Source organism: Microcaecilia unicolor, chromosome 6, assembly GCF_901765095.1.
Source record: "Microcaecilia unicolor chromosome 6, aMicUni1.1, whole genome shotgun sequence".
NCBI lineage: Eukaryota > Metazoa > Chordata > Amphibia > Gymnophiona > Siphonopidae > Microcaecilia > Microcaecilia unicolor.
In genome coordinates, this window is record NC_044036.1 from 322,226,391 (window position 1) to 322,252,906 (window position 26,516).

The following is a 26,516-nucleotide window of genomic DNA, read 5'->3' on the forward strand; positions in this document are numbered from 1 at the left end:
ATCTTAACGTGTGGTGTGCCGCTGAGGCAGGAGAAGAGCAAAAATGACGTACCATTAAAGGTGTTTTCGTCTCCCTGAGATCGTTTGCGCTTCGGTTCAGTACTGTGCACAAGGTCTTCCGAGTCGTGCCTCAGTGCCGTGCTATGCACTGCGGATTGCGAGCACTGCATGGCTGGCCAAAAACGGCAACCGCGCTGTGGCAAACCCATCTGCCATGCGCCATGGGCAGCGTATGTGGGACTCTAGCCTAGTGCGCGTAATGCCGTGAGATAGGCAGCTAACCTGAGATGGCCGGCCATCCTGGAAAAGCTAAATGGGGGTCGGCAGGAGAAAGCTAAAATGCCTTGCAGCTGCACAAAGTTTTAAATGTCTACATACCGTAAAATTTGTTCTCAATTTGCTGGAATATCGTGCTCTGCTATAAGAGCTTCTTTGGCTGTACTCTGCACAAGCTCTGCCCAGGGCAGACACAAAACATGTGCCTGTAAAAATTTCAGGAGCTGCTGCCCAGGGTTGCTCTTCTCCTGCTTCCAAATTCAAAAGGACTTCCTGTGCAGTTCAAATTCCTCTCTCCTCCTCCCTTGCTCCTCCCCTTCTTTCCTGCCCCCTCCCCTTGCTACCCCTTGTTTCCCTCCCACTACTACCTCTGCTCTCTAGCTAGGCCCTCCCTGTACCCTCCCCCACACTTCTGTCTTCGCTGGCCTTCAGCCCGGTTGTGGTCGGCCCCCCTTTAATGGGTGTGCCTGGTTCTTTCTGTGTTGCCAGCCAAGGTAACGCCCTAAGACTGACAAACTCTTAGGGACATTGTACTTTCTCACCTACCCCTCTGTATACCACACATGTGTCTTCCCGTCTTGAAGACTGGATTGGTGGGACCCAGCATAAGGAAATAAATCCTGTCTCATCGTGGAGCAACTGTCTTCCTGGGAATGGACCTTGAGTCAGTGCATGTCCACCACAAAGGGTTATATGGTTTTATTTTCATTTTGGCTGGAGCTCAGTCACAAGAATTTTCCTTTGGTCTTAGATTTGTGAGTCAGTCTTTCTGCTAGCTTGGTTTAGGTCTAAATAGGGAAATGTATTAGTTGTTGCAAGATAGTATTTTGTAATGAAACTGCTGCTAAGAAAACAAATCTACTTCATACTTTTGTTCGCTGCTTTTTGCCATGTCATAATAAATGCGTGCACAGACCTTCTTCCTCTCAACCTTCTTATTGCCGGCAAACAGTAAATCTGAGACGGGGACAGGTGTATATATTCCCCAGCCCAGGTAGAGCCACACCTCCCTAAAATATGTATTCAGATTCTCAGTCAGTCCATCTGTATAAGTCAGACAGCTGAATATGTGGCCCTAAACTGAAATGGATAAGTTATCTATATAAAGCAGTGGTTCTCAACCCAGTCCTCAGGGTACATCCAACCAGTCAGGCTTCAGGATCCATAAGTACATAAGTAATGCCACACTGGGAAAACACCAAAGGTCCATCGAGCCCAGCATCCTGTCCACGACAGCGGCCAATCCAGGTCAAGGGCACCTGGCAAGCTTCCCAAACGTACAAACATTCTATACATATTATTCCTGGAATTGTGGAATTTTCCCAAGTCCATTTAGAAGTGGTTTATGGACTTGTCCTTTAGGAAACTGTCCAAACCCTTTTTAAACTCTGCCAAGCTAACCGCCTTCACCATGTTCTCCGGCAATGAATTCCAGAGTTTAATTATGCGTTGGGTGAAGAAACATTTTCTCCGATTTGTTTTAAATTTACTACACTGTAGTTTCATCGCATGCCCCCTAGTCCTAGTGTTTTTGGAAAGCATGAACAGACGCTTCACATCCACCTGTTCCACTCCACTCATTATTTTATATACCTCTATCATGTCTCCCCTCAGCCGTCTCTTCTCCAAACTGAAAAGCCCTAGCCTCCTTAGTCTTATGCATGAGATAGATTTGCCTTCAGTAGAGATAATGCCTACAAATTTATCTAATGCATATTCATTATGGGTATCCTGAAAACATGACTGGCTGGGTGTGTCCTAAAGACTGGGTTGAGAACCCCTGGTTTAAAGTTAGGGTTTCTATTTCTACACTTACAGGGATAAAGTTATCCAATGGCTGAACATAACCATTGTCGCATAACTTTTGGACCTGCAGCCAGAATGCACTGGTCTCTCCTCAGATTGGTCCTAGATTTACTAAAGTATCCTTACATGTTAAGCATGCATTAATACCATTAAAGTGAGTTATTAGTAAATAAGTCCCATGATATAAATGGGACTTGCGGTAAACAATGCATGTTAAGGCGTGTTAGCATGCAATATGGCAGGGTGACATCTTTTAGTATAATTGATGTTTTACAGATACATTTTGGCAGAATATTAACATACTGTATATGAACAAAATGCATCTGTTTGCTGGCAGCAAACATTAAAAACAGAGCATTTATGAAGTTACTAACTGATGCTAACCACATAATTATGTTTGAGTATTGATAGCAGGTTAACATAAGAACATAAGCATTGCCATACTGGGACAGACTGAAGGTCCACCAAGCCCAGTATCCTGTTTCCAACAGTGGCCATTCTAGGTCGCAAGTACCCGGCAAGATCCCAAAACAGTACAATACATTTTATTCTGCTTATCCTAGAAATAAGCAGTGGATTTTCCCCAAGTCCATTTCAATAATGACTTATGGACTTTTCTTTTAGGAAGATATCCAAACCTTCTTTTTTAAACCCCACTAACAGCTTTTACCACATTCTCTGGCAATGAATTCCAGAGTTTAATTACACATTGAGTGAAGAAATATTTTCTTCAATTTGTTTTAAATTTACTACTTTGCAACTTCATTGCATGCCCCCTAGTCCTAGTATTTTTGGAAAGAGTAAACAAGTGATTCACATCTACCCATTCCACTCTACTCATTATTTTATATACCTTTATCATATCTCCCCTCAGCTGTCTTTTCTCCTAGCCACTTCAGCCTTTCCTCATAAGGAAGTCGTCCCATCCCCTTTAACATTTTCGTCACCCCTCTCTGTACCTTTTCTAATTCCACTATATCTTTTTTGAGATGCCGTGACCAGAATTGAACACAGTATTCAAAGTGCGGTCGTACCATGGAGCGATACCAAGGCAATATAACATCCTCATTTTCCATTCCTTTCCTAGTAATACCTATTTGCTTTCTTCACCACCACTGCACAATAAGCAGAGGGTTTCAACGTACTGTCAACGACGACACCTAGATTCTTTTCCTGGTCGGTGCCTCCTAATGTGGAACCTTGCATCACGTAGCTGTAGTTTGGGTTCCTCTTTCCCACATGCTTCACTTTGCACTTGCTCAGATTTGCTTTGAATTTGAATTGCTTGGCTATATTGCAAAGCAGACCATATTGTGACAGTCAAGAACCAGAGTTCATCATTGCTGCCTTATTGTACTGGCAATAAAAACCAACTGGTAGAGGATCCGTTTACTATCTTTAATTCTTACAAATGTACTTTGGTCTTTTCAGTTAAAGAAAACTGCTTAGTATTGTGTGTGTACAGTAAATTAATTTTTTTTCCTTAAGTACCATTTAGCTTAAGCATTAATCTACTGTGCAGAATCTTCAAACTACCATTGAAAAAGCTATGAGGGATATTACAGGAAGATATGCTCAGCTTTCCAACCCACACACCAGACAATATATTATTAAATTTGATCATCTGTATGACTTGATCAAATTCTATGAAAAGCAGATTATAGTATGTGTATCTTTGTGGAAGAGGAAGCCATTGAGACAGTTGCAACAATGTGCATCATGAAATGCATCGAGTCTTCCAGAAGGCATAACCACATAATTTACTGTATAGTACCACGGCTAGGATGTATTCGATTGAAATATAGCCTGCAATGAAGCTGAATAATACTTGTATGCTTTTTTAAAGTAAGAGAAAAAAAAAATCTGGCATAAATTATAAAAAGAAACAATGTGAAACACAATGAACCCAGTTTCAGAAAGGACACGGAGGTGGGAATTGAAACAGTTCATGCCAATTCTATAATGGCATCTAGGTTCCAGCTTCCATTATAGAATTCTAGCTCAAACTGGCACCAAAATGTACATGTGCCCACTTATGGTAGGTAATTGGCTGGCGTAAAATGGGCACATGTAAATGCAGTAAGCTTCACGTCCTTCTTATAGCGTTCTATAATGTGCGTGGATCAGTGGGAGACATGCTTATGTCCTCCCAAGCTCCACCCATATGTATGACCCCCCTCACAGAGGCGCATGATGCCACTTAAACATAATTTAATTTATTTACACTATTTATAGCTTGCACGATCTAAACATCCTCAGCGGTAACAAGAAATACATACATAATCAACACATCAAATGAACAATAAAAACAAGACAATGCAATATAAAAACACTCAAAACAGTTAAGCCGCCTCTTTACTGTTAAGCTCTGTCTGGGAATCCTCACTAATGCCATTAGTCAACACCATAAACCTGCTGAAACAACACAGTTTTCAATTCTCTTTTAAATATCTCCACATTTTGAATCGCTCTTAGCTTAACAGGTACTTCCAGAGCTTAGGTCCTACAATATTGAAAATGGAAGATCGATATTCTTACAATGGAAATGAGGGTATTTACAATAAAGCCATCCTAGCCGATCTTAATGTTCTTAAACTACTTGAAAGAACAGAAATATTATTGCTAAGTACCTTGAAAACCAAAAGTAAAATGTTAAATTTAATTCTCTGTTCTATTGGAAGCCAATGTAAGTTCTTTAAGACTGTGGATATATGAATAAAACATGAATAAACAGTAAAGATTCTTGCAGTAGCATTTTGAATCACTTGCAAATTGCAACGCTTTAAGAGGTCCTTTTACTAAGGTGCGATGAAAAATCGGCTGCGCTAGTGTAGGCACGCATTTTGGGCACATGCAGATCCATTTTTCAGCGCACCTGTAAAAAAGGCCTTTTTAAAATTTTTGCCAAAAATGGACGTGCGGCAAAATAAAAACTGGCACACATCCATTTTGGGTCTGAGACCTTACCGTCAGCCATTGACTTAGCAGTAAGGTCTCATGCAGTAATCATCTATGCACATAGAATGACGATTACCACCCGGTTTCCGCCGCATGCAGGAAAATAAAAATTCTTTTCTGGTGTGTGTAGCAGATGCATGCAAAAAATGAAATTACCACCCAGGCCTCGCGGTAGCCGGCCGGAAACTCCAAATTGACGCACGTTGGGTTCATGTAGGCGCCTATGCAGCTTAGTAAAAGTTTTAGATAATCCAGTTAACAAACTATTGGAGTAATCAAAACACGGATTAACAATGTTTTGAATTACCAATCTCATTGATAAGATCTCTTAATCTTCTAATGACTCGTAGTTTAGAAGGGACGAGTCGAATACCTTTTTGCACTTTAAATTTCATGGTTGAAGCAGAATCCAACTTTGTTGATAAAATTCAAAATTTGGGAGAAATCAGAATGGATACATCCCCAATGAGGAAGTTAGCAGGAATATTATTTGAAGGGTATCCTGATAGTATCAGAATCTAGGTTTTAGAAACATTCAGCTGCAAATCGTTGCCTTTCATCCACTGATTAATACAGTAGATTGCAAACACGAGCACAACACATTGAGAGAATCTTCCACAGATTTAAAGTAAAAACTGAATGTGAACAGGGAGTCTAAATTGCAAGTTCAGACAATTACATTATCTATATTAAGGTAACCAAAAATATTAAATAATATAGCCAATAAAGAAGATCCTTGTGGAACCCTAGTAGGACAATCCATGTCTATAGATTTCACTCAGACTTTCAGTACATAAAAGTTTCTCCCAGATAAGAATGAAGAGAACCAATCTAAGGGGGCCTTTTACTAAGCAGTGGCAGTGTTTTAAAGCTCACAGTAGAAATCATATTTCTATGAGTGTCTTGGCTTTTATCACCAGCTGATTTGTACCGTGAGCTGAACACGCTACCGTGGCTTACCTGCTTATAATCGAACGAGAAAAACGCCCAAGTTCCGACCTAAATCAGGAGATGGACGTTTATCTCACAAAAACGAATAACACGGTATAATCGAAAGCCGAACTTGGACGTTTTCAACTGCACTCCATCGCGGAAGCGTACAAAGTTGACGGGGGCGTGTCGGAGGCGTGGTGAAGGCGGGACTGGGGCATGGCTATCACCCGAACAGAGATGGGCGCCTTTTGCCGATAATGGAAAAAAAGTATGCGTTTGTAGCTAGAATTTAGGGCACTTTTCCTGGACCCTGTTTTTTCACGAATAAGGCCCCCAAAGTGCCCTAAATGACCAGATTACCCCCAGAGGGAATCGGGGATGACCTCCCCTGACTCCCCCAGTGGTCACTAACCCCCTCCCACCACAAAAAATGATGTTTCACAACTTTTTATTTTCACCCTCAAATGTCATACCCACCTCCCTGGCAGCAGTATGCAGGTCCCTGGAGCAGTTGTTAGGGGGTGCAGTGGACTTCAGGCAGGTGGACCCAGGCCCATCCCCCCTACCTGTTACAATTGTGCTGCTTAATGCTTAGTCGTCCAACCCCCCCAAACCCACTGTACCCACATGTAGGTGCCCCCCTTCACCCCTTAGGGCTATAGTAATGGTGTAGACTTGTGGGCAGTGGGTTTTGAGGGGGATTTGGGGGGCTCAACACACAAGGGAAGGGTGCTATGCACCTGGGAGCTCTTGTACCTTTTTTTTGTTTTTGTAAAAGTGCCCCCTAGGGTGCCCAGTTGGTGTCCTGGTATGTGAGGGGGACCAGTGCACTACGAATCCTGGCAACTCCCACGAACAAATGCCTTGGATTTATTCGTTTTTGAGCTGGGTGCTTTCATTTTCCATTATCGCTTAAAAACAAAAACGCCCAGCTCACAAATTGTCGAATAAAACATGGACGTCTATTTTTTTTTCGAAAATACGGTTCGGTCCGCCCCTTCACGGACCCGTTCTCGGAGATAAACGCCCATGGAGATAGACGTTTTCATTCGATTATGCCCCTCCACGTAAACTAGTCAATCCAATAGACTGCAAATGATTAATATTACATAATTTATAGTGTTAAAGGCAGATGAAATACCTAAAATAACTAAGAAAAACATTTCTTTTCATCAAAACCTTTGCTTACCAAATCCAAGATAGGTATTAATGTTTCTGTATCCTATTTCCCTGAAACCAAATTGATTGATGTCTAAGATAATTCAAATAGTTGATCATAAACTACATTTTCAATTATATTTGAAAGAAATGGTAATGAAGAAATAGACCTATAGTTTTCCACTAGAGTTGGACCCAGAGAGCTATTTTTAATTTATAGTTTTATTATAGCTTCTTTCAATGAATCTGGTAACTTCCCTTGAACAAATGATTTATTAAAAATACAAGTAAAAGACCATATTGGTAATTCTGCTAACAATCAAAGGATGACATGGATCCAATGTTCTTCAGTTCAGGCATAACTGTTGAACATTTGACCATAACTTCCCTTCTGACAGCAGCCAGATAATTTCAATTGGGTTTTTCCATTTCAAATTGACTAAACATTCTTGATACTTTAGAAGCAAATCTCATTTCAAAGTCCTGACTAGTTAAAAGTGTAACTGAATGATACAAAGACAGGGTCAGATTTTAAATGCTGTACTACGGCAAATAGCTGCTTTGATTCTGATAGAGCAGACTCGACGATGGTATTGAAATAAAGTTTTTTTTTAGCGTTAAAACTTGCTGTTTTATAAGTCTGAGCTTTAAGGTTATATTTCTCTAACATGATTCTGGATAGGTATTTCCTCCATTCTTTTTCACTCTGCCTAAGTTTACGTTTAAGCAAGTCATTTGGCATTCTTTCATGGGTGCAATAGCATCCGGCGATTTTAATAAGGCTGAATTCCATGGGCCGACAGCCGTTGTAACATCCAATGTCTCAAAGACTATTTAAATTAGTAGGTAAAGTCATTTGCAAATCAGGTATTTCATAGGTATACCGATGATGATATGTCTTTGTGGGCTCATGATGTGCTTTTCCTGTCTCTAATTTCAACGGAAAGTAACCAATACAGTGGTAGGACCAAGGAAGGGATAAAACCTCCTCAATTCTGGATAAGTTAAAAGGTCGTCTTTTGATAATAAAAACTGAGGGGGTCTTTTATGAAGCAGTGGCAAGCCCAATGCGGTCTTACCACTCGCTCACCTGGAAGTACCGTGGACCCAATGCAACCGCTGGCGGTAGTTCTGGCTGGAACACGAGTCATTTCCGGCGCTCTGGAGATTTGTTTTGTCTAGCGAAGCTAACCCGGCAGTAATTGGGCATCGCCGTGTACAGCCTGATTATCGCTGGGTTCCCGTAGGATGGGTGGCGGTAAGTGCTCCCCGCCACATGGCCATGTGGTAAGGGTTATCTTACCACGTGGCCATTTTTTTTGGGGGGGGGGGGGGGCTTTTTACCCGCTGCAGTAAAAAAAGGGTCCTGGGGCATGGGGAAAACAGCCCCCACCACAACCTCAGAGCCCTTTTTCTCCTACAGCTTAATAAAAGGACCCCTGAATCTAAAACATGACCACCTGTTTGTACTGGTACATCCACAATCTGTTTCCAACCTATCAACTGTATCATCTGAATTGTATTAATCTATGCGCAAATCAAAATCACCCACAACAACATAAAACAACATTTAGGAGTGGTGAAGTCAATATCAAAATTTCTAATCCATCAAGAGCAGGTAATTCCTCCTTATTAAACGTAAGACTATCTTTAAATAACACAACTCCCCTGCCTCCTCTTTTATTCCACACACCCTTATAGATTAGCATTTAGGGCAAATGATTCTATGATGTTGGGAGGCAGGTTATTACCGCGTATAAAACGATCAGGTGCTTTAATGGTGCACCACAGTACTGATATTCAGTGGCGTTATCTGGTTATCAGCTGCTGAATAACAGCAGATAGCCCCACACAGGTGATTTAACTAGGCAGGAGTCTATCCTGCCCGATTAAACAGCTTTGAATATTAAACTCTCCATTTGAATTCTTCTATGAAAGTTTGTAAGTAACAGTTGCGGTCCAGATTCAGAGTCCACCTGAAGCCTAGGGGGTTGGAAAGGAAACAGCAAACCTTTACCACGAGGACTGTCACAGCGCTCTACTTTGTCAAATGCAATATTCTTTACAGTCCATTTTTAAATAATATAAATCTACTCCCGATGTTCAATCGGAGTAGGACAAAATGTTACAGCACTGACTGACACAGCGCCCAACACCAAATTAATTTTTGCTTTCTTAAGGAATTAATCCTGAGCTACAGGGCAGTTGAATATCTCTCCCTTTATGCTACAAAGGAGGTATTTGTGTTGGCCTTGGGCAGAAACAGCGTTATGCTCTACGAGGGCCCTTCCCAAATATTGATTTTTGTGGCGTTCTAAATTTCACACAGAATAGGACCCTCTTGAAAATACATTGCGTAAGGATATTCACATCAAAGTAGGTAGCCGAAACCTTGCAAATGGAAGCCACTGCAGCAATACAGAACAGAACATATTTTTGGTTTCTGATTCATCTTAAAGCAATCATGTGTAAGCATGGATCTGCAGCCTCTTCAGTCATCAGAAACAGATCATCATCTATTTTCAGACAGATATATTAGTAGGCTTACCTTTCTGCCCCCGGTGTTAATGCGAAGTGGTGAGAGAAAGGGGTCAAAGATCATATGGCTGGTCTCTATATTGATCGGTGACTGTCTTTTTCCGACAGAGCATAGATTCCAGGCTGAGTTCACCAATCCCCAAAAGGAAGGAACTGTCAAATAAAAAAAGAAAAAGAAAAAGCAAAGGATACACCAATTTCATAAATTTCATGTACACAAGTCGTTCTACTGTATGTTACGAGTAGTTTCGTCTAGTTTTTAAGAGCTAAAAGTATGTGCTCAAATGAAAATTCCACCTAGCTATCACTGCCTTTGGAATACCTTCCTAAGGGGTCCTTTTACTAAGGTGCCCTGAAAAATGGCCTGCGGTAGGGTAGACGCATGTTTTGGATGCACGCAGAATTATTTTTCAGCGCACCTACAAAGAATTCCTTTTATTTTTTTGGCCGAAAACGGACGTACAGCAAAATGAAAACTGCCACCTGTCCATTTTGGGTCTGAAACCTTACCGCCAGCCATTGACCTTGCGGTAGAGAATCCAGGCAGTAATGACCTGCGCACATCCGTTATGCGCACCCGAAAATAAAAAAAAATATTTTTCAGACGTGCATATCGGATGCACGCCAAAAATGAAATTACCGCAAGAGCCACGCGGTAGTCTGGCAGTAACTCCATTTTGGCACATGTTGGGCGCGTGTAGATGCTTATGCGGCTTAGTAAAAGGGCCCCTAAATGTGGGTAAAAGTGCACACATATAGGCCTATCCCCCTAATTCTCTAAACTTAGTCACAATTTTTTAACTAGCATGCAAGTTACAGAATAGTGCCTAACTTAATTGTTTAAGTGGACGCTAATTGGCTTTCGTTACTAATGAGCCTGTTAACTGGCACCAAGTTGCAGTTATGTTGCGTAACTGCGCTTAGGCGCTATTCTACTGACTTTACTGCCCGACATTCAGTGCTATTTAACCAACCAAGGATGGTTCCTGGCTGGTTAAATAGCCTTAAGCCAGCTAAGAGCTAACATTCAGCATGAGACAGCCAGCTGTCTCGGCTAAATATTAGCGCTTAGTGACTAGCCCGGTCACCGTTTTGTGAAATGCTTGGCACACCGGCGCTTGTGCGTGGCGAATTTCTGATGCCTTTAGCACTGATCTTATGACCAATCATCTGGACCTTTTGAAGAGCTTTTATTTCTTCAGAGAATCATCACATAGACCCCTGACGCAGACATAGATGCCGAAACCCAGTCCATGTCGGGTCTGACAACAAAGATCTGCTTGCTATCCCAATCCTGGAGGATTTTTGTTGCCTTTTATTTTGTGTTTTGGTTTTCCTTCTGTGTGAGAGAAGTTAGGTGCGCTGTGTATAGATTAGGGGCACAAGTTTGTTATGTGTACATACAGTACGTGCAGAATAATCAGTGGAGTTGCATTTACATAAATAAAGGAAAACAGAGATGGCAGCATTATAAGCACTGAATCTCATGAAACACAACAGAAATCAAGCAATGCGGTAAAAGACCCAGTTGCCCCTTAAGACACCAAAACCTTTTACCAGAACAAGTTATCATTGATCTCTTTCTATTTGTTTACTAAAATCACAATGTCATTATTGAACGTTACACATTACCCTTGTCCTCTTATACCTGAAATGATTTATGTATCTATTTACTTCTAATTTATTTTATATTTTCTGTACTTTATTTTTTTTTTAAATTCTTTATTTATATATTTTTAACAATCATAATAAATCCTTATGAGTGATAATACACATATCAGCAAATCATAAACAAAATTCTAACAGTCATTCCACTAGTGTATTCTACTATCGATCCCAAATTAAGGTAATGATCCAAGACTTATAGAAAATTTCAAATACTTAAATATAAAGCATAATCACCAAATAAGTAAATCAAAAGAGCAAGTTACATCTCGAGCGGCTGACTCCAAGCTGCCATACAGTGGTGCGTGTGTGACTAGACTTTTACATTTACCTCCTCTCTGCTTAACAGAAATTCCTCCAACTGTTTTGGATCAAAGAATTGGTATTGCTTGGATTGAAATTTTATTCTACATATACATGGATATCTCAGAATAAAGTCTGCACCTATTGCTATTGTTCTAGGGCGTAGAATCAAAAACTTTCTACGCCTTTGTTGGGTATCCCTAGCCAAATCAGGAAATACCCTAATCTTTGACCTCAAAAACAGAGAATCCAAGTGTCTCAGGGAAAGTTTAAGGACTGCGTCTCTGTCTATTTCCAACGCAAATGTTACCAAAAGTGTAGTTCTTTGAGTTATGACCTCCAAAGAAGATTCGAGGAATGCCGTAAGACTTATTGCACCTTGTATTTGTTGATTTTCAGATGATTTCTCATCCGTTTGTATATAATAAGCTCTAGTTATAAGTGGCAAGGAATTTTCCGGCATTCCCAGAATTTCCATTAAATACTTTCTGATCATTTGAGTTGGCACCACCATAGGAGATCTAGGAAAATTTATAAAACGCAAAGTCAGTCTCTTTGAGTAGTTTTCCAAGTATTCCAAGCGTCTCAAGGTGAAGTTTTTGTCTTTAATAAAAGTTTGTCCCACAAGATCAAATTTCTCAATTTTTTCAGACAACCTTCGAACCTCGGTAGCTTGGGAGTCACTAGTTTGAATCTGTTTTAGAGCAGTCTCTGATAGAACCTTAATCGTCTCCATGTTTTTCAAAATCAAGTTTTGTAAGGCAGAATGGGTAGATGAAGTCAGGTCCCAAATATTTTCTGTACTTTAAATGCAATAATATTCTGTATTTCTACATCCGGAAATGGCGATCGCCATTAAGGCATAATGTAACCCACATTGAGCCTGCAAAGAGGTGGGAAAATGTGGGATACAAATGAAGTAAGTAAGTAAAGAAAGAAAGACAGACAGACAGAAATCTTGAAAATATATTACCTATCAAAACGTGGTTTCCCAAATTAACAGTTCAGTTCCCTTCAGAATTCTCTTTGGGCTTCAAAGGCATAAGATGTACTAGAATAACATCATTCTTCCTCGTGGTAAAGTTTTTTGCTTGTCAACTTTGACTCATGATAGAAATGCTAAGTGCTGTGAGTAATCGATGCATCATTGATACGTCTAGAGTTATCGACCACAGGGTAGCATGTTGATGCACAGGGTAATTTTAAGATACATTCTTTACTCTTCAATGCTCATCATGGATAGAGCTTATGACAGATCTGCCCTGCTGTTAGAAAGATACTGGAATTTGTAGAAAGTGGCAGGGAATGCAACAAAATCAATATGGCCGATTTTCAAAGTGATTTAAGTGGGCAGGAGCCTTTCCTGCACGCTTAAATCACTTTGAATATTGGCCTCAGAGGTATTTTCAGAATATCAAATAATTAGGTTCCCATCTGATGAATTTTGGGAGGGAATTCCACCATTTGGTACAGAAGTAAGGGAATCCTGACATGCAGATTGACTTGTAGATCATATTCTTGCAACTGGGATAGTAGAGGGTTACTAATCTCTTGAACTAGGGAGAGCATTGCGAAGGGGGAGATCAATTAAAGGTTGCATATAATCAGGGGTTAAGCCATATAGAGTTCTGAAAACAAATGTACATAGTTTGAATGTTATTTTGGCTTTGCTTGGGAGCCAGTGTAACGTTATAAGCAAAGGGGCTGTACTTTCAAATCCCATTGCCTTGTATACTAATCTGGCTGCTGCATTTTGAGCTGTCTGCAGTTTTTCCAAGGAAGATTTCTTACAGTCAGCATAAGGAGTGGAGTGGAAGAGTAACCTAACTTATTTATGTTACATTTGTACCCCACGCTTTTCCCACTCATGGCAGGCTCAATGCGGCTTACATGGGGCAATGGAGGGTTAAGTGACTTGCCCAGAGTCACAAGGAACTGCCTGTGCCTGAAGAGGAACTGAACTCAGTTCCTCAGGACCAAAGTCCACCACTCTAACCACTAGGCCACTCCTCCACTCATGGTTAGTGCGGTGGACTTTGATCCTGGGGAACTGAGTTCAATTCCCACTGCAGCTCCTTGTGACTCTGGGCAAGTCACTTAACCCTCCATTGCCCCTGGTACAAAATAAGTACCTGAATATATGTAAACTGCTTTGAATGTAGTTGCAAAGAAACCTCAGAAAGGCAGTATATCAAGTCCCATTTCCCTTTCCCCTTCCCAAAATTACTTACCTCATGTCTGGCAGAAGTGCTAATGCCTCAGTAAGAGATGCGTATTTCATCTCTTAAGCTAGAATGATATAAAGGAAAGTAATTGCACATTGTTACAGAATTACCCCCTGTGATGAAACAGTGGGTTTTTAGGCCTGTGAATTGAAATAAATAATTTCATGAAAATGTATTTCTTCTAATTAGCCAGAAGATGGCACTTGTTTTCAGTTTTAAAGCTGTTGCAGGAAAAATTACTTTCTCTTTTGCAATTTAGCCTTGAGAAAGGGGGAACTTGCATTACCATTGGCCAGATACTTTCAAAGGTTGGTGCTCTGGGCTCTGATTGGTTCTGGACTTCAAATCTAGCCTGGAGGTACTGGATCTTTCTTTAATGTCAGTGTGGTGGTACAGAGGAGATCCTGTTCAAGGCTTGTGAACAGTTAAGTTCCTGAATTCCCCAGGTGCTACCCAGATAGTAACAAATGTTTAGATAGTTTTATAGTTGATCCATATTTAGTTACCTGTTATTGTTTGCTGATTTCACCTTTTTCTGTTCATGTTCTGTGATAATAAATCTATAGTTTATTAGTTCTGCTGTCCTGGACTGACTAAGAATCCTGGTTTGTGGTTTTTTGGGTCTGTGGGTGCTTTCTAGGAACTGTGGGACCTCCTGGAATGTGGCCCCAGTGTCCTAGAAATCACTGAGGAATAACCTGAGAGTGGGAGACTAGCCCAGAGGCAAGCGGGACTCAGTCGGTGCGAGGAGGGTGCTACTATAGAGCATGTACCCAGTAGTGTTGGGGACACACCCTCCAGGTGGCCACAGGGTTAACCCCAGGCAGGTGCCAGGCATTTCATGACATCCCCTTAGGACTAACTTCTATAAATCATACCTAAAAAAATCAGAGCTGAACCCCCCCCCCCCCCCGCTTAAGTGTTATTCTATACGCTGTACCTAAAGTTAGGCATGGTTTATAGAATAGTGCATACGCTCCAGGGGTCATGCGTAAATTTAGGTGCATCCATTTGCACAACGAAAATGTGGTGCAAATGTCCCTGCCTTATTCTATAATTACATGTGTAACCAAAAACCAAACCCATGATGCACCCTGAACCACCCATGACACTCCTATTTCTGTACCCCCTTTTTCAGGATGTGTGTAAAATTTAGGTGCAGATTACATGCCTAAATTTATACATGTACATCTTAATTGATTCCAATTAGCGCCAATTGCTTATTAAAAAACAACTATTGGCACTAATTGGCTCATTGTTCAATTAAATTGCGCATGCCCAAATTTTATAGAATTAGGGGGTTAATGCACAGTAATGGTTTTATTCTTTACGTCTGAGGAAGCTGTTTTTGCACTTCTTTTTTTGAACAGTATTTTAACCCGATACAAAGAGTTGGCAAATGTTCTCTTACAGTGTACAATAGAGGAAAAGGTACATCTGAACAGGGCCACCGAGAGACAAAGCCGGGCCCCCCCTTCAGGGTGTCCTCCGGGCGTGCCCGCCCCTACCTCTGCGCCCCCCTCTGGGCCTGCCCCGCTTACTTGTCCTGCTCCTGTCACTGTGTGCGGCAAAATTCCGCAGGGCCTGGTGCTAACATGGCTCTCCTGTTCCTGTGCGCGGCAGCACCGCAGAACAGAGTCTTTCCTTCCTACCGCATCCAAAAAAGCTGTTTGGATGCGGCAGAAAGGAAGTACTCTGCTCTGTGCACAGGAGAGCAATGCCAGCACCGGGCGGGCCCCCCTTGGATGCCGGGCTCTGGGGAATTTTACCTCCCCTGCCCCCCCCCCCTCTCGGTGGCCCTGCACCTGAAAAGTGAATTGCTCATGAGAAAATCTGTTTGGCAAGTTGCTGACTTACATTTTTTTCCCTACTGTACTTGTAATATATAAAATTGCAGACTACAATCAAAAAGTCAAAAAGTATAATCAAGCTAGTCTATTGCATTACCACAAATCCTAGCTGGGTTGACAGTTACAAAGGCAGGGAACTGTATACATAATTATTAGCCATTCCTCCCCCCCTCCCCGATATTCAAAACGATTTAACCAGCCAGGAATGACTCATAACAGAAGAACATAAGAGCTTAAGAATAGCCATCATACTGGGTCAGACCAATGGTCCATCTAGCCCAGTATCCTGTTTCCAACAGTGGCCAATCCAAGTCACAAGTACCTGGCAGAAACCCAGCCCCTTTTACAAAGCGAGAACACCATTACATTTACAGACTAGTTTTACGTTGCCTTTTCCTCCTACCTGTGGATGGAACAGGATCCCTGACCTAAAAGCTTTAATAAATGTTATTTTCCTTTCCCTGCAACAGCTGTGTGGCTCTCTTTTACCTAGACTCCAGGCCTGCTCTCACTCACTTAGATGCCAAAGTTCTGGATGCTAAGCATGAATTCTATAACACGACCTGGGTGTCTAGATTCCATGGTATCACACAGACACAAGAAACACCTCTACGCAAAACGACAAAGCTCCAAGAAGGTGAGGAATGACATACAGCTCCAATTCGTGAAGAGAACAAAGAGTTTATGCCGAAGTACCAAAATGAAGACCTGACATGGGTCTGTGTTTCGGTGGGAATGCCGCCTGCGTCAGGGGCCTATTAAAATTGCTTTCTTCAAAGCAATCCTCTACGTATGGTGCCAAAGAAAAAGAAATCTACTGTAGTGTATAAAGTGAGAGTATCACGTCTTCAAAAAGAAGAGTGTATCCACTAACGTCTCTGCCACTACCGCAAAAATGGTGCGAAAACCTGACCTAACAGTTTTAATAAATGTTTATTTATTTATTGGGATTTATTAACCACTTTTATGAAGAGATTCACCCAAGGCGGTGTACAACAGGTGCAGTTTAACATAAAACCTACAATTTTGTTAACAGCATAACAATAGTAAAATAATCAAGAATAAGGTAAATACAATGAATGAAGTAGACTTGAAAACAGTAAATTGAAACCTAATAATAGAACTGCTGTGAAACAGTATCAAAAATATACACATTTAACAGCACTGGAATTCAAATACCAAAAATATAATGCAACGTTAGGATAATACTAATGATACACCTAATGAGCGTGCATTAGAACATTCGACTAACAAAGATATGATGCTAATGCTTTTGTACAATACAGCTTACCATATAGCTGAGAGACCAAGAGCAGATATATGATGGGATCAATATGAGTGGTACAGAGTCAGTTGGGATAATATGATGGTTGGCTAAACTCAAGGCAAGTTCTTTGTATAGTTAAATAAGAAATAAGGAACTGATCTAAGTTACAATATGTTGCAAGCTAGTCCATGTGCAGAATGAGCGTTTAGTCAGTCACCCTATGTATTAAAGGCTTGAGAGAAGAGTCAGGCTTTCACCTGCTTCCTGAAGTAAGGGTAGTCTGGAGTTACACGTAGCCCCTCAGGAAGTAAATTCCAGAGCGTGGGGGTTACTCCTGAGAAGGCTTGCTGGTGGGTATTACAAAAAAACAGAAGAAACCAGTCTTCGCAAGGAAATCAACAAGAAACAAAACAGCGAAGATAACTAACAAAAACAAAAAACAAAAATATAGAAATAAAAACAAAAAACATACATTAAAAACGTCAAAGTTTAAGGTTAATCATAAAATATGTATTTAAAAAATAAATATATCAAAATCAAAAATTCCATAAAAAAGACGACACTTTGGATGTAAAAATGAAGAATCAACTTTATTAGCCAAACTGTAGCAGGGAGAAAGGGACTCGACACAGCTGTGTTTCGGCCGTACTGGCCTGCGTCAGGAGTCTTCTCTGCCGTATGTTGATTATTAATTCTATCCAAATGTAAAAACAATATGTGTGTCTTACCAATAAACTGAAGCTGTAGCGCTCAATTGTACTCAAAACGAAGTTGAGCGGAGAAGATCAGAGCAGCGCTGTTTTGTTTCTTGCTGGTGGGTATCACATCCTACAATTTCTTTTGACGAGGGTACAGATAATGATGATCCTTGAGAGGACCTTAGAGGTCTCAAAGGTGTGGAAAGGGCTAGGTTATTCTTTAAGTACTCTGGCCCATTTTGTCTGAAGACCTTTAAAATCAAACACAGAGTTTTAAATTTAGCCTTGTAAGATACCGGTAGCCAGGGTAGCATTCGCAGGAAGGGTGTGATATGGTCACGCCACATGCGGCCTTCTATTAGTCGTGCCGCAGCATTCTGAATTAGCTGGAGCTGGTACAAACTCTTTTTGGTTTGGCCAGTGTACAGGGCATTACAGTAGTCTAGTTGTGATGTTTTATCATGGCATGGACCACTGTGGTCAGACTCGTCTTTTCAATAAATGGAGAGAGATTTCATAGCTGCTGTAGGTGATAAGAGACAATTTTTGAAAGTTGTTTGAATTTGTGGGATCAGAGTGAGTGATGAGTCTAGCAGAATCCCAAGATTCCTGACTTGTGATTTCAGGAGGAGTTCATACTTCCCAAAAAGTATTTTTTATATATTTTATTTTTTTTGGGGGGGGATTTTTTATAATTTTTCATTTTCGATGCTTTGTTTCTTACCAAGCCTCTTTCCTGGCCCCCATTTATACCCATGACCCGCCTCCTAGCATTCTGACTTCTTTCAATAACTTAACCATATAAATTGCACTACTGGTCTGTTTAAGTTTTGCCTTTCCCCAGATGGATACACGAATTCCGCTGACGTTCCTCACCGAGGACACGACTGCTAGCAAAGAAGAACTACCCGATAATGTATCTGATCTGAAGGCTATGTTGCAGCAAAGAATCGCTAAATTAAAAGACAGATGCATCAATTGGTCCATGAGCAAAAGAGACAGGCTCTCCACTTACTGGAGTTGCAAGAAGCTTTGGCCTCTACCTTTCCTTCTGAATCATCTAGCTCGTAAGTCCTACTGGCCTCCTGCAGCTGAAGGCTCAACCCTTGGTGAATGGTAGTCATCGTAGGTGAAGATTCCATATCTATTGGCGATAAATTGCAACGCATTGCCCTCCATACATCAATAATTGAACATTTACCATCATCTCTAAATTTTAATTGTTTTTTATAATCTTCTCTTTTGTTCCATATACTTTACCATTGTTATTTGATCATGTCTTTGTCTTTGTAATAATTACCAATCTGTCTTGCACATTATGCAAGCCAGAAGTGTAGATATATTATGCAAATCCCAATTCCTAGTATTAAGAGGGTTGAAGTTGAAGCTCTGACCCCTACCAATCAGGAGATATAATTTCATATATACTATTGTTGTTTATGTAAATTGGCTTTTCATTATTGAACCCTTCTGGTTTCCCTTTTGCTTTTGCACTTAATTAGCACTGTTTTCTCCATGTTTACATTGTCTTTCATGTCTATTCAATTCACCCTGACTATGCCCACTAAGATATAGCAATATATCATTCAGGCATACAGTTATTTGCTTATTCCTTTGCCAGCCTCTGGCTCTTGATGGACTGATTATGATGGTGTATGCCTAGAATAAAGATCTATCCAGGCCCAAATGATGTTAGATCCCCCAAGGTTGTAGCAATAATCTTTACACCTTGCAAACTGCTGGACCACAAGTCTTGGGTCCATGTGAAAAATATACGGGTTTACTCAACCGCAGAACCAGATGTTACAAGCCTAACCATCTCAAGACCGGCAACTTCCTTCAGCAAGCCAGCCTGAAAACCCAGCCCTGTTAGATCTCCTTCCAGATTCTTCAACGCTTCCACCGCCTCAACCATGAACTGATACTTAATTTGAGAACTACTGTTGCTGTTTATGGACATTATAGATTCATATTTTGTTTTATTTTTAGTTTTAGCAGTAATCCTGTCTAGAAAAGGTTTTATTTTATTTTCCTATTATTTCCTTTATTGTTCTAATTGTTTTTCTAAGAGTTTCCCCGTTATTTCTGTATGTAACTCAAATTGAAGTTGATATTGCTCAGATACAAGAGTTATGCAATTGTTTAACTCTGGTGTAGGCTTACTTACGTTACATGTCTTTCTGTAGGTTTGACTAAGCTCCAAGTGGGGTAATGGATATATAAATTGCTTCCCATACTTCCAGGTCATTATGCATATGTCAAGATCCATGCATGACCTTTGTTACCATTTTTGCTGTATGAGGCAACCTCATACTTGCTATCCACTTATTAGTGCTCATGATTGAATGCCAATGATGAGTAATAATAAGATCCAAGAATTCCGACCTGTTTAAGGATTCTGAATACCTACAACCTTAAACAGCAATCTGAATACTAACCATATATTTGTTGAGCCACCATAACAATGCTTAATCAAAACCACTATTTCTTCTCAAGACCACTGAGAAAGATACATTAGATTATCTCCCCATGTACTATGCAACAGATACAATAGAAGTCATAGAAAAAAACCTGAAAGTATTAGTATGATCCACCTGAAATTGCTATTACCCGTATACATATACTTCGTGAGATTTTGTAGATGAACTCATGGTTTTGTCCCATTTACGCCTCAAGAGGGGTAATATCAAGATTAAGGCCAAAGGGGTTGAGTAATATAAAGGGAATTCCATATGCCCAGAAATATACCACCTACGAATGAAGTTTTCTGTCTGGCATAATATCTACTAGCAATCCAAATTGTACCAGTTGAGCTTAAGACTCAGATAATTTGATGGCCTCATAGAATACCTTCTGGAATGGATGGTACCACGGTATGTTAACCCTGGTGTCACCCTATGGGATAGGGTGAAGAGGGGAATGTTAATATATGACCTAGCTTTGGATCGACCACTGGAATAGTGAGGGCCAAAGCTATGAAGCCTAAAAAAACTAAAGAAGTACTGACTAGGCCAAATATCTGTAAAAAGCAGGTCTGAACCACAAACTGGTACAACTGTCACTTTAAATCAGATGAACAAAATGGAGCCTATTACAGAGTTCTTAAGATGGTGTGAAAAGTATGTGAAAACTATTGCAACAGGGAACAGGTGTCTCAGAAATGAGATGTGAAAAAAGAACTTGTTCCCAAAACATACTGATAAGCCCGCGTGGGAACGTATCATCTCAGAAATTGAGAGCTAGGTTTCCCACCATTGACTTCTATGGAGAGGTTGTGTATAAAAGAGGGGAAAATGTGCCTTAACTGGAAGTCTTCTCAGACGGCGAAGCTCTGTCCGGTTGTACTCAGAATCTCTCTGCTGAATGTGCCTGATTAAAGTCTGATGTCTGTGCTTGTACCAACTTGAAGACTTGTCTTTGGGTAAGAAATAAAATGTATCTATCTATTCAAATCTATCTCTGTCTTTATTCTATCTTCTCTTTACCTTACATTTAGTTTACAAGGCAGATTACATACACTAAGTTTCTGGAGAAACTTAGACAGATTTTTAATAAGCATTATCTGGGAACATAAATGGCCCAGAGTATACCTAGATCCAAGAAGACAGAAAACAGTAGTTATGGGAATTAGAATTCTATTACAGCCCCTAATGCAAACCCAGAGCAGACCTCCTTGTGATTGGATGACAATGGAGGTTGGAGAAACCACCCAGAACCTGTTATGTGAAATAGGTATCTTTAGTCCCCCGTGTGATCTGGAGTCAGAAAGAGGTCCAAGAGGGGGAAATTAAAACAGTATTTTGAAGTCGGGTATTTCTCCACTTGTGTTTGGTAACCATAGAATCTCTGTTTTATTGAGGTTCAGGCAAAGTTTATTGTTGTTCGCCAATTCCTGAGTTGTGGTTAGGCAGGCAGTCAGGTGCAACAGCTGTGTGGCCCTGTCTTACCTAGACTCCGGACCTGCTCTCGTTCACGGTTCCACACCCCCCATACAGGGACACTCTATAAATGTCGCCAAAAATCTGGACGCTAAGCATGAATTTTTTAACAGGATCTGGGTGCCTAGATTCCATTACAGAATACTAACTTAAGTGAGCATTTATATGTCAACATTTAGAAGTGCCCACTTAAACCACTGCTATGGCAGGCGTAAATGCATGCACCAAAATGTGACACTTTAGTGTGAAAATGACACTATTTTCTAACATGTGCATGTAATTACGGGAGTCGCCCATGCCCCACCTATGTGAATGTCCTCTTGCATTTGCAGGTTGTGTAAGTTGTGCACTAAGGGGCCCTTTTATTACAGGGTTGCCATGTGGCAACGGGCTTGCTGTGCAGCAACCCGGAACTACCACCTGCCCAACGTGGATGCCAGCGGTAGTTCTGCCCCCATCACATGCCATTTCCGGCGCTGTGGACAAAATGTTCCATATTGTCAACCGCAGCAGTTATCCAGCGGTAATCGGCCAGCGCTGCATGCTGCCCGGTTACCATCGGATTAGTGCGGGAGACCTTACTGCCACCTCAATAGGTTGCGGTAAGTGTTCCTTCCGAAAAGGCCGTGCGGCAAGTGCAAACTTACTGCATGGCCATTTCTTTTTTCCACTTTTTTACCTGCTGCGTGGAAAAACAGGGGGGGTAGTGGTAATCATCAATGCACATACCTAAAATCAGAAACAACCTTGTTAGCTACAGAATTTGTATTCTGTTTATTATGCATGTCACATGGATGATGCAAATGTCTCTGGAAACCCACTGGATTTATTCTTTGTCTCTGTATAATCTGTATCAGTTCAGATTTTATTTATTTATTTCATTAGAACATTTCTTATGCCACCCAAGTTACAGAAACATCCACACTTAAAATTTTCTACTGTTTTTAATGAAAAATGTTATTAACTGAGCATATAATGAGCATCTAATTAAATGAAATAATCAGCCAAAATACGAATCTCTTGCATATAATTCATTAGTTACAAATCTATTTTTTCACATGCATTTTTCAAACTTAAATAATAAACACTGAAAAATAGCGTCGCCTAACCAAGAGTCTGGTTTGCTTAGAGCGCACATTTTCAGCTGCAAATTTTCAGACCAGATCATTTTGCCAAGTTATTCTTATGAGAATTTTGAACTGAATATATCCGAATAGGTTTTCAGCTGACTTTATTGCTGAATCTAGTGCATCAAATTTCAGCCATCTACATTTACGCAACTTAGCCACAGTTGTGCACTGCTTAAGGGGCCCTTTACTAAGCTGCGGTAAAAGGGGGCCTGTGCTAGCATCAGTGCATGGTTTTGATGTGCGCTGAGGCCCCCCTTTTATCACAGTGGGTAAAAGGCTGTCTTTTTTTGAGGAAAACAAATGGCCGTGTGGAAAGTGAAACGCTTACCGTGCGGCCATTTTGGGTGGGTGGGGGGGGGGGGGAAGCCCTTACTGGCACCCAATGAGATGGCGGTAAGGGCTCTCATGCTAACCCGGCGCTGTCCGATTACTGCCGGTTATTATTTATTTATTTGTTACATTTGTATCCCACATTTCCCCACCTATTTGATAGGAACACAGAAGGGCACCACTGGAAGGGGGATATGGGGACAATGGTGTAAAAGGGGTGAGATGAGGACAAAGAGGTAATGCTGGAAAAGGGGGAAGATGGTAACAGGGGTAATGCTGGGAAGATGGGGACACAGGACAATGTTAGAAAAAGGGAGAGGTGGGGACACCAGGATAGCAGATGCTAGAAAGGGGGAGATGAGGAGACCAGGTAGGCTTGTGCTGACAAGGGTGGGGGGAGATGGGGACATAGAAAGGGCAGATGCTGAACCTGGGGGCAGGATAGGGACAAGGGACACAGAAGGGAGATGCTGGACAGGACAAATAGTGGTGCAGAGGAAAAAAGGATGGTGCATTTGGCGACAGATGTAGAGAAGGAAAGGAAGAAGACAAGAGGTGAGAGAAGAAATGGAAAGGCCAACCTGGAAAAGAATTTGTAAGGCTGACTCATGGAACATGTAAAAAAAGACTGGGATCAGTCAAATTCCCAGACAACAAAGGTAGAAAAATATTTTTATTTAATACTTTGTAAAGACTGAGATGTACCTGCTTTGTAAAATGTACATTTTTTCTATTTTTTATTTTGCAAAGTTTAGGAAAAATGCATTTCAGTCTCTTTTTTTCACCAGTATTGCACTGTTTAGAGTCTGGCTTCTTTGGGCAGGGGGGGAGGGGGTCTCTATTTCAAATTTTGGGGGGTGTGTGGCTCCCTATTCTGCGTTAGATTGGTAGCATGGAATGCTGTCACAATCTGGGTTTCTGCCAGGTGCTTGTGACCTGGGTTGGCCACATTGGAAATAGGATACTGGGCTAGATGGACCACTGGTCTGACCCAGGATGGCTACTCTTATGTTATATAGATGAGGGTCTGTCCATGTTCTGCATGTGTGACTGAGGTGAAGGATTCTGCTAGCATGTAGTATCTGTGTAGGAATGTGTAACAGTGCAGCTTGTTCCAGTTTCCCCAATAGTAAGTATATTGGTGCTCCAGAGCCCAGTGTAATATATATATATTGTGAAAGATCCGCCCCTCCTTCCAGGGTCTGCAGGATCTTGCCTCTGCCTTGGACACTCCGGCTACAAAACAGGATTCATGTCCCAACCTCCTAGCCCACTGTAGTCCACAAGGCAGGGCTTCCAAAAATCAAACTCAAAAGAAAATCAGCAAGTTTCTTTATTTTCCTTCTGGGATTCACAGTCCAGCAGTTTCAAAACACAAATAAAGTAGGCATCCAAAACACAACCCCCTTTGTTTCTCCTCTCAGGGCACTAGCACAACAGGGGTAAACCCAGCTCCACTCCACTGTTTCCAGAACTCAGTTTGTTCCACCTTAAGCAGGCTACAGCCCCGTGCTCTCCTTCTCCCCCTCCTCCCCTTTGGCAAGGGAGGAAGTGTCTGTGAAGGGCAGTAGAAAAAAAACACAAGAAAAAGAAAGAACCTGCTCCCGGTTTCTTCCTGGTGCTTTGGCAAACAGTTCCCAACAAACAATTTCTTCAGGTTTGAGCAACCACTTTCCCACCACCAGCTTCCTCCCGCTGTGAACAGTTCACACAGGGGGAGTCAATAATCCCTCTTCAAACAGCACCTTTAACACACAGTTCATAACAGCCTGAACTCGCTTTGGGGAGAAAAAAGGTCCCACCCGTTCTTGGGTCACTCTCTCAATACACTGACCCTTCTCCCTCATGACCCTTTCTCTTTCCCCTTACAACCCAGCTGCCATACCACGTTCACCTGCTTTCTCAGCTTTTTTCTTTCACTTGATTACCCTCCAGGGGCCCCTCCCTTGCCTTGTCAGAGTTCTCCCCTGTGACCTGCTGGGGAAGGTAATCTCTGTACCAGGGCTTGCGCCGGGGCTGCTGGGTAGTGTAGTCTTTTACTCTCCTCCATTTTTCAGGGGGCACTAACCTTTCTCTTCTCTCTCTCTGGGGAAGTAGTAAAGGCAAGGCTCTGTTCTGTCTCCTTTTGCTCTTGAGCCTCCTCACTCCTTCCCCTTCCACTTCCATCTACTCCACCCCTTCACAATATATATATATATATATATATAACCCGGGGTGGGTCACCGCTGCGCCCTCCCCCAAGGCACATCATCCCCCACCCCACCCCTGAAGTGCATCACTCCCCCCAACCCCCAAAGCTCATCACCTCCACTCCCTTCCTCCTTGCGAGGGGGTGCACGGAGCATTAACGCGGCTGTCGGCTCTGCTGATCCCCTGCCCTAGAACAGGAAGTAACGTCAGAGGGAACTGGTGGAGCTGACAGCCATGTGACTGCTCCATGAACCCCCTTGCTGCCTCACTGTTCCGGGTACGCTACTGGTCTTTTGTATACGTATACACTCAATTAGCATGTAAATTTATTTATTTATTTATTTACAGCACTTATATCCCACAATTTCCCATCCAAGAGTAGGCCCAATGTGGCTTACAACAATCTACATAAACATACAGCAGGCAAGGTCAAACAGTAAACGTTCTAGAAGTAAGCAAATTAAGAAATAATAGCAAGTAAGAAATTAGCATGGATACCGTTACAGAATTGTCCCTAACAACCATACCTGTGGAAATTGTGTGCCTGCTTTTACACAGCCTGCAGGCAGGCATTTCCAGGGACATTGTTTCGGCAGAGTGGAGGTGGAGCTGTGATGTACATACATATTTTATAATATATGCGTGTATATGCATAAGTGTATTCTTTTTTTCACAGAGAGGGTGGTGGATACGTGGAATGCCCTCCAACGGAAGGTGGTGGAGATGAAAACGGTAATGGAATTCAAACATGCGTGGGATAAACACAAAGGAATCCTGTTTAGAAGGAATGGATCCAGGGAATCTTAGCGGAGATTGGGTGGTGACGCCGGTAATTGGGAAACAAACTGGGTGCTGGGCAGACTTCTATGGTCTACGCCCTGATTGTGACTGAATAGATAGGGATGGGCAGGAGTGTAAATTTTAAGGGGCTTGATGTTAGCTTCAGAACTTAGTACAAGAACACTGCTGGGCAGACTTCTACGGTCTGTGCCTTGAGAAAGGCAAGGACAAATCAAACTCGAGTATACATATAAAGTATCACATACTATGTAAATGAGTTTATCTTGTAGGGCAGACTTGAAGGACTGTACAGGTCTTTATCTGCCATCATTTACTATGTTACTATGAGTGCATGTACACATTTCCACGTTCTTCAGAGCAGGTGTAAAAGCATGCATCAGCGATTGTGCTTTATCGGAGTTGGAGCCAATGTTCCCTTTATAAAGCCAATTCCTCTTTGGAGTTCTCACA

The 26,516-nt window shown here is 41.5% G+C and overlaps 1 protein-coding gene across 1 annotated transcript in view; it reads right to left on the bottom strand.

Annotated features, from left to right (window-relative positions):
• Positions 1 to 26,516, bottom strand: part of CA10 (carbonic anhydrase 10) — a 483,383-nt gene that overhangs the window by 298,668 nt on the left and 158,199 nt on the right. The window contains exon 3 of the mRNA XM_030206387.1: positions 9,680 to 9,822. Within this exon, the coding sequence (XP_030062247.1) occupies positions 9,680 to 9,822 (143 nt within the window). The remainder of the gene's footprint in view (positions 1 to 9,679; positions 9,823 to 26,516) is intronic.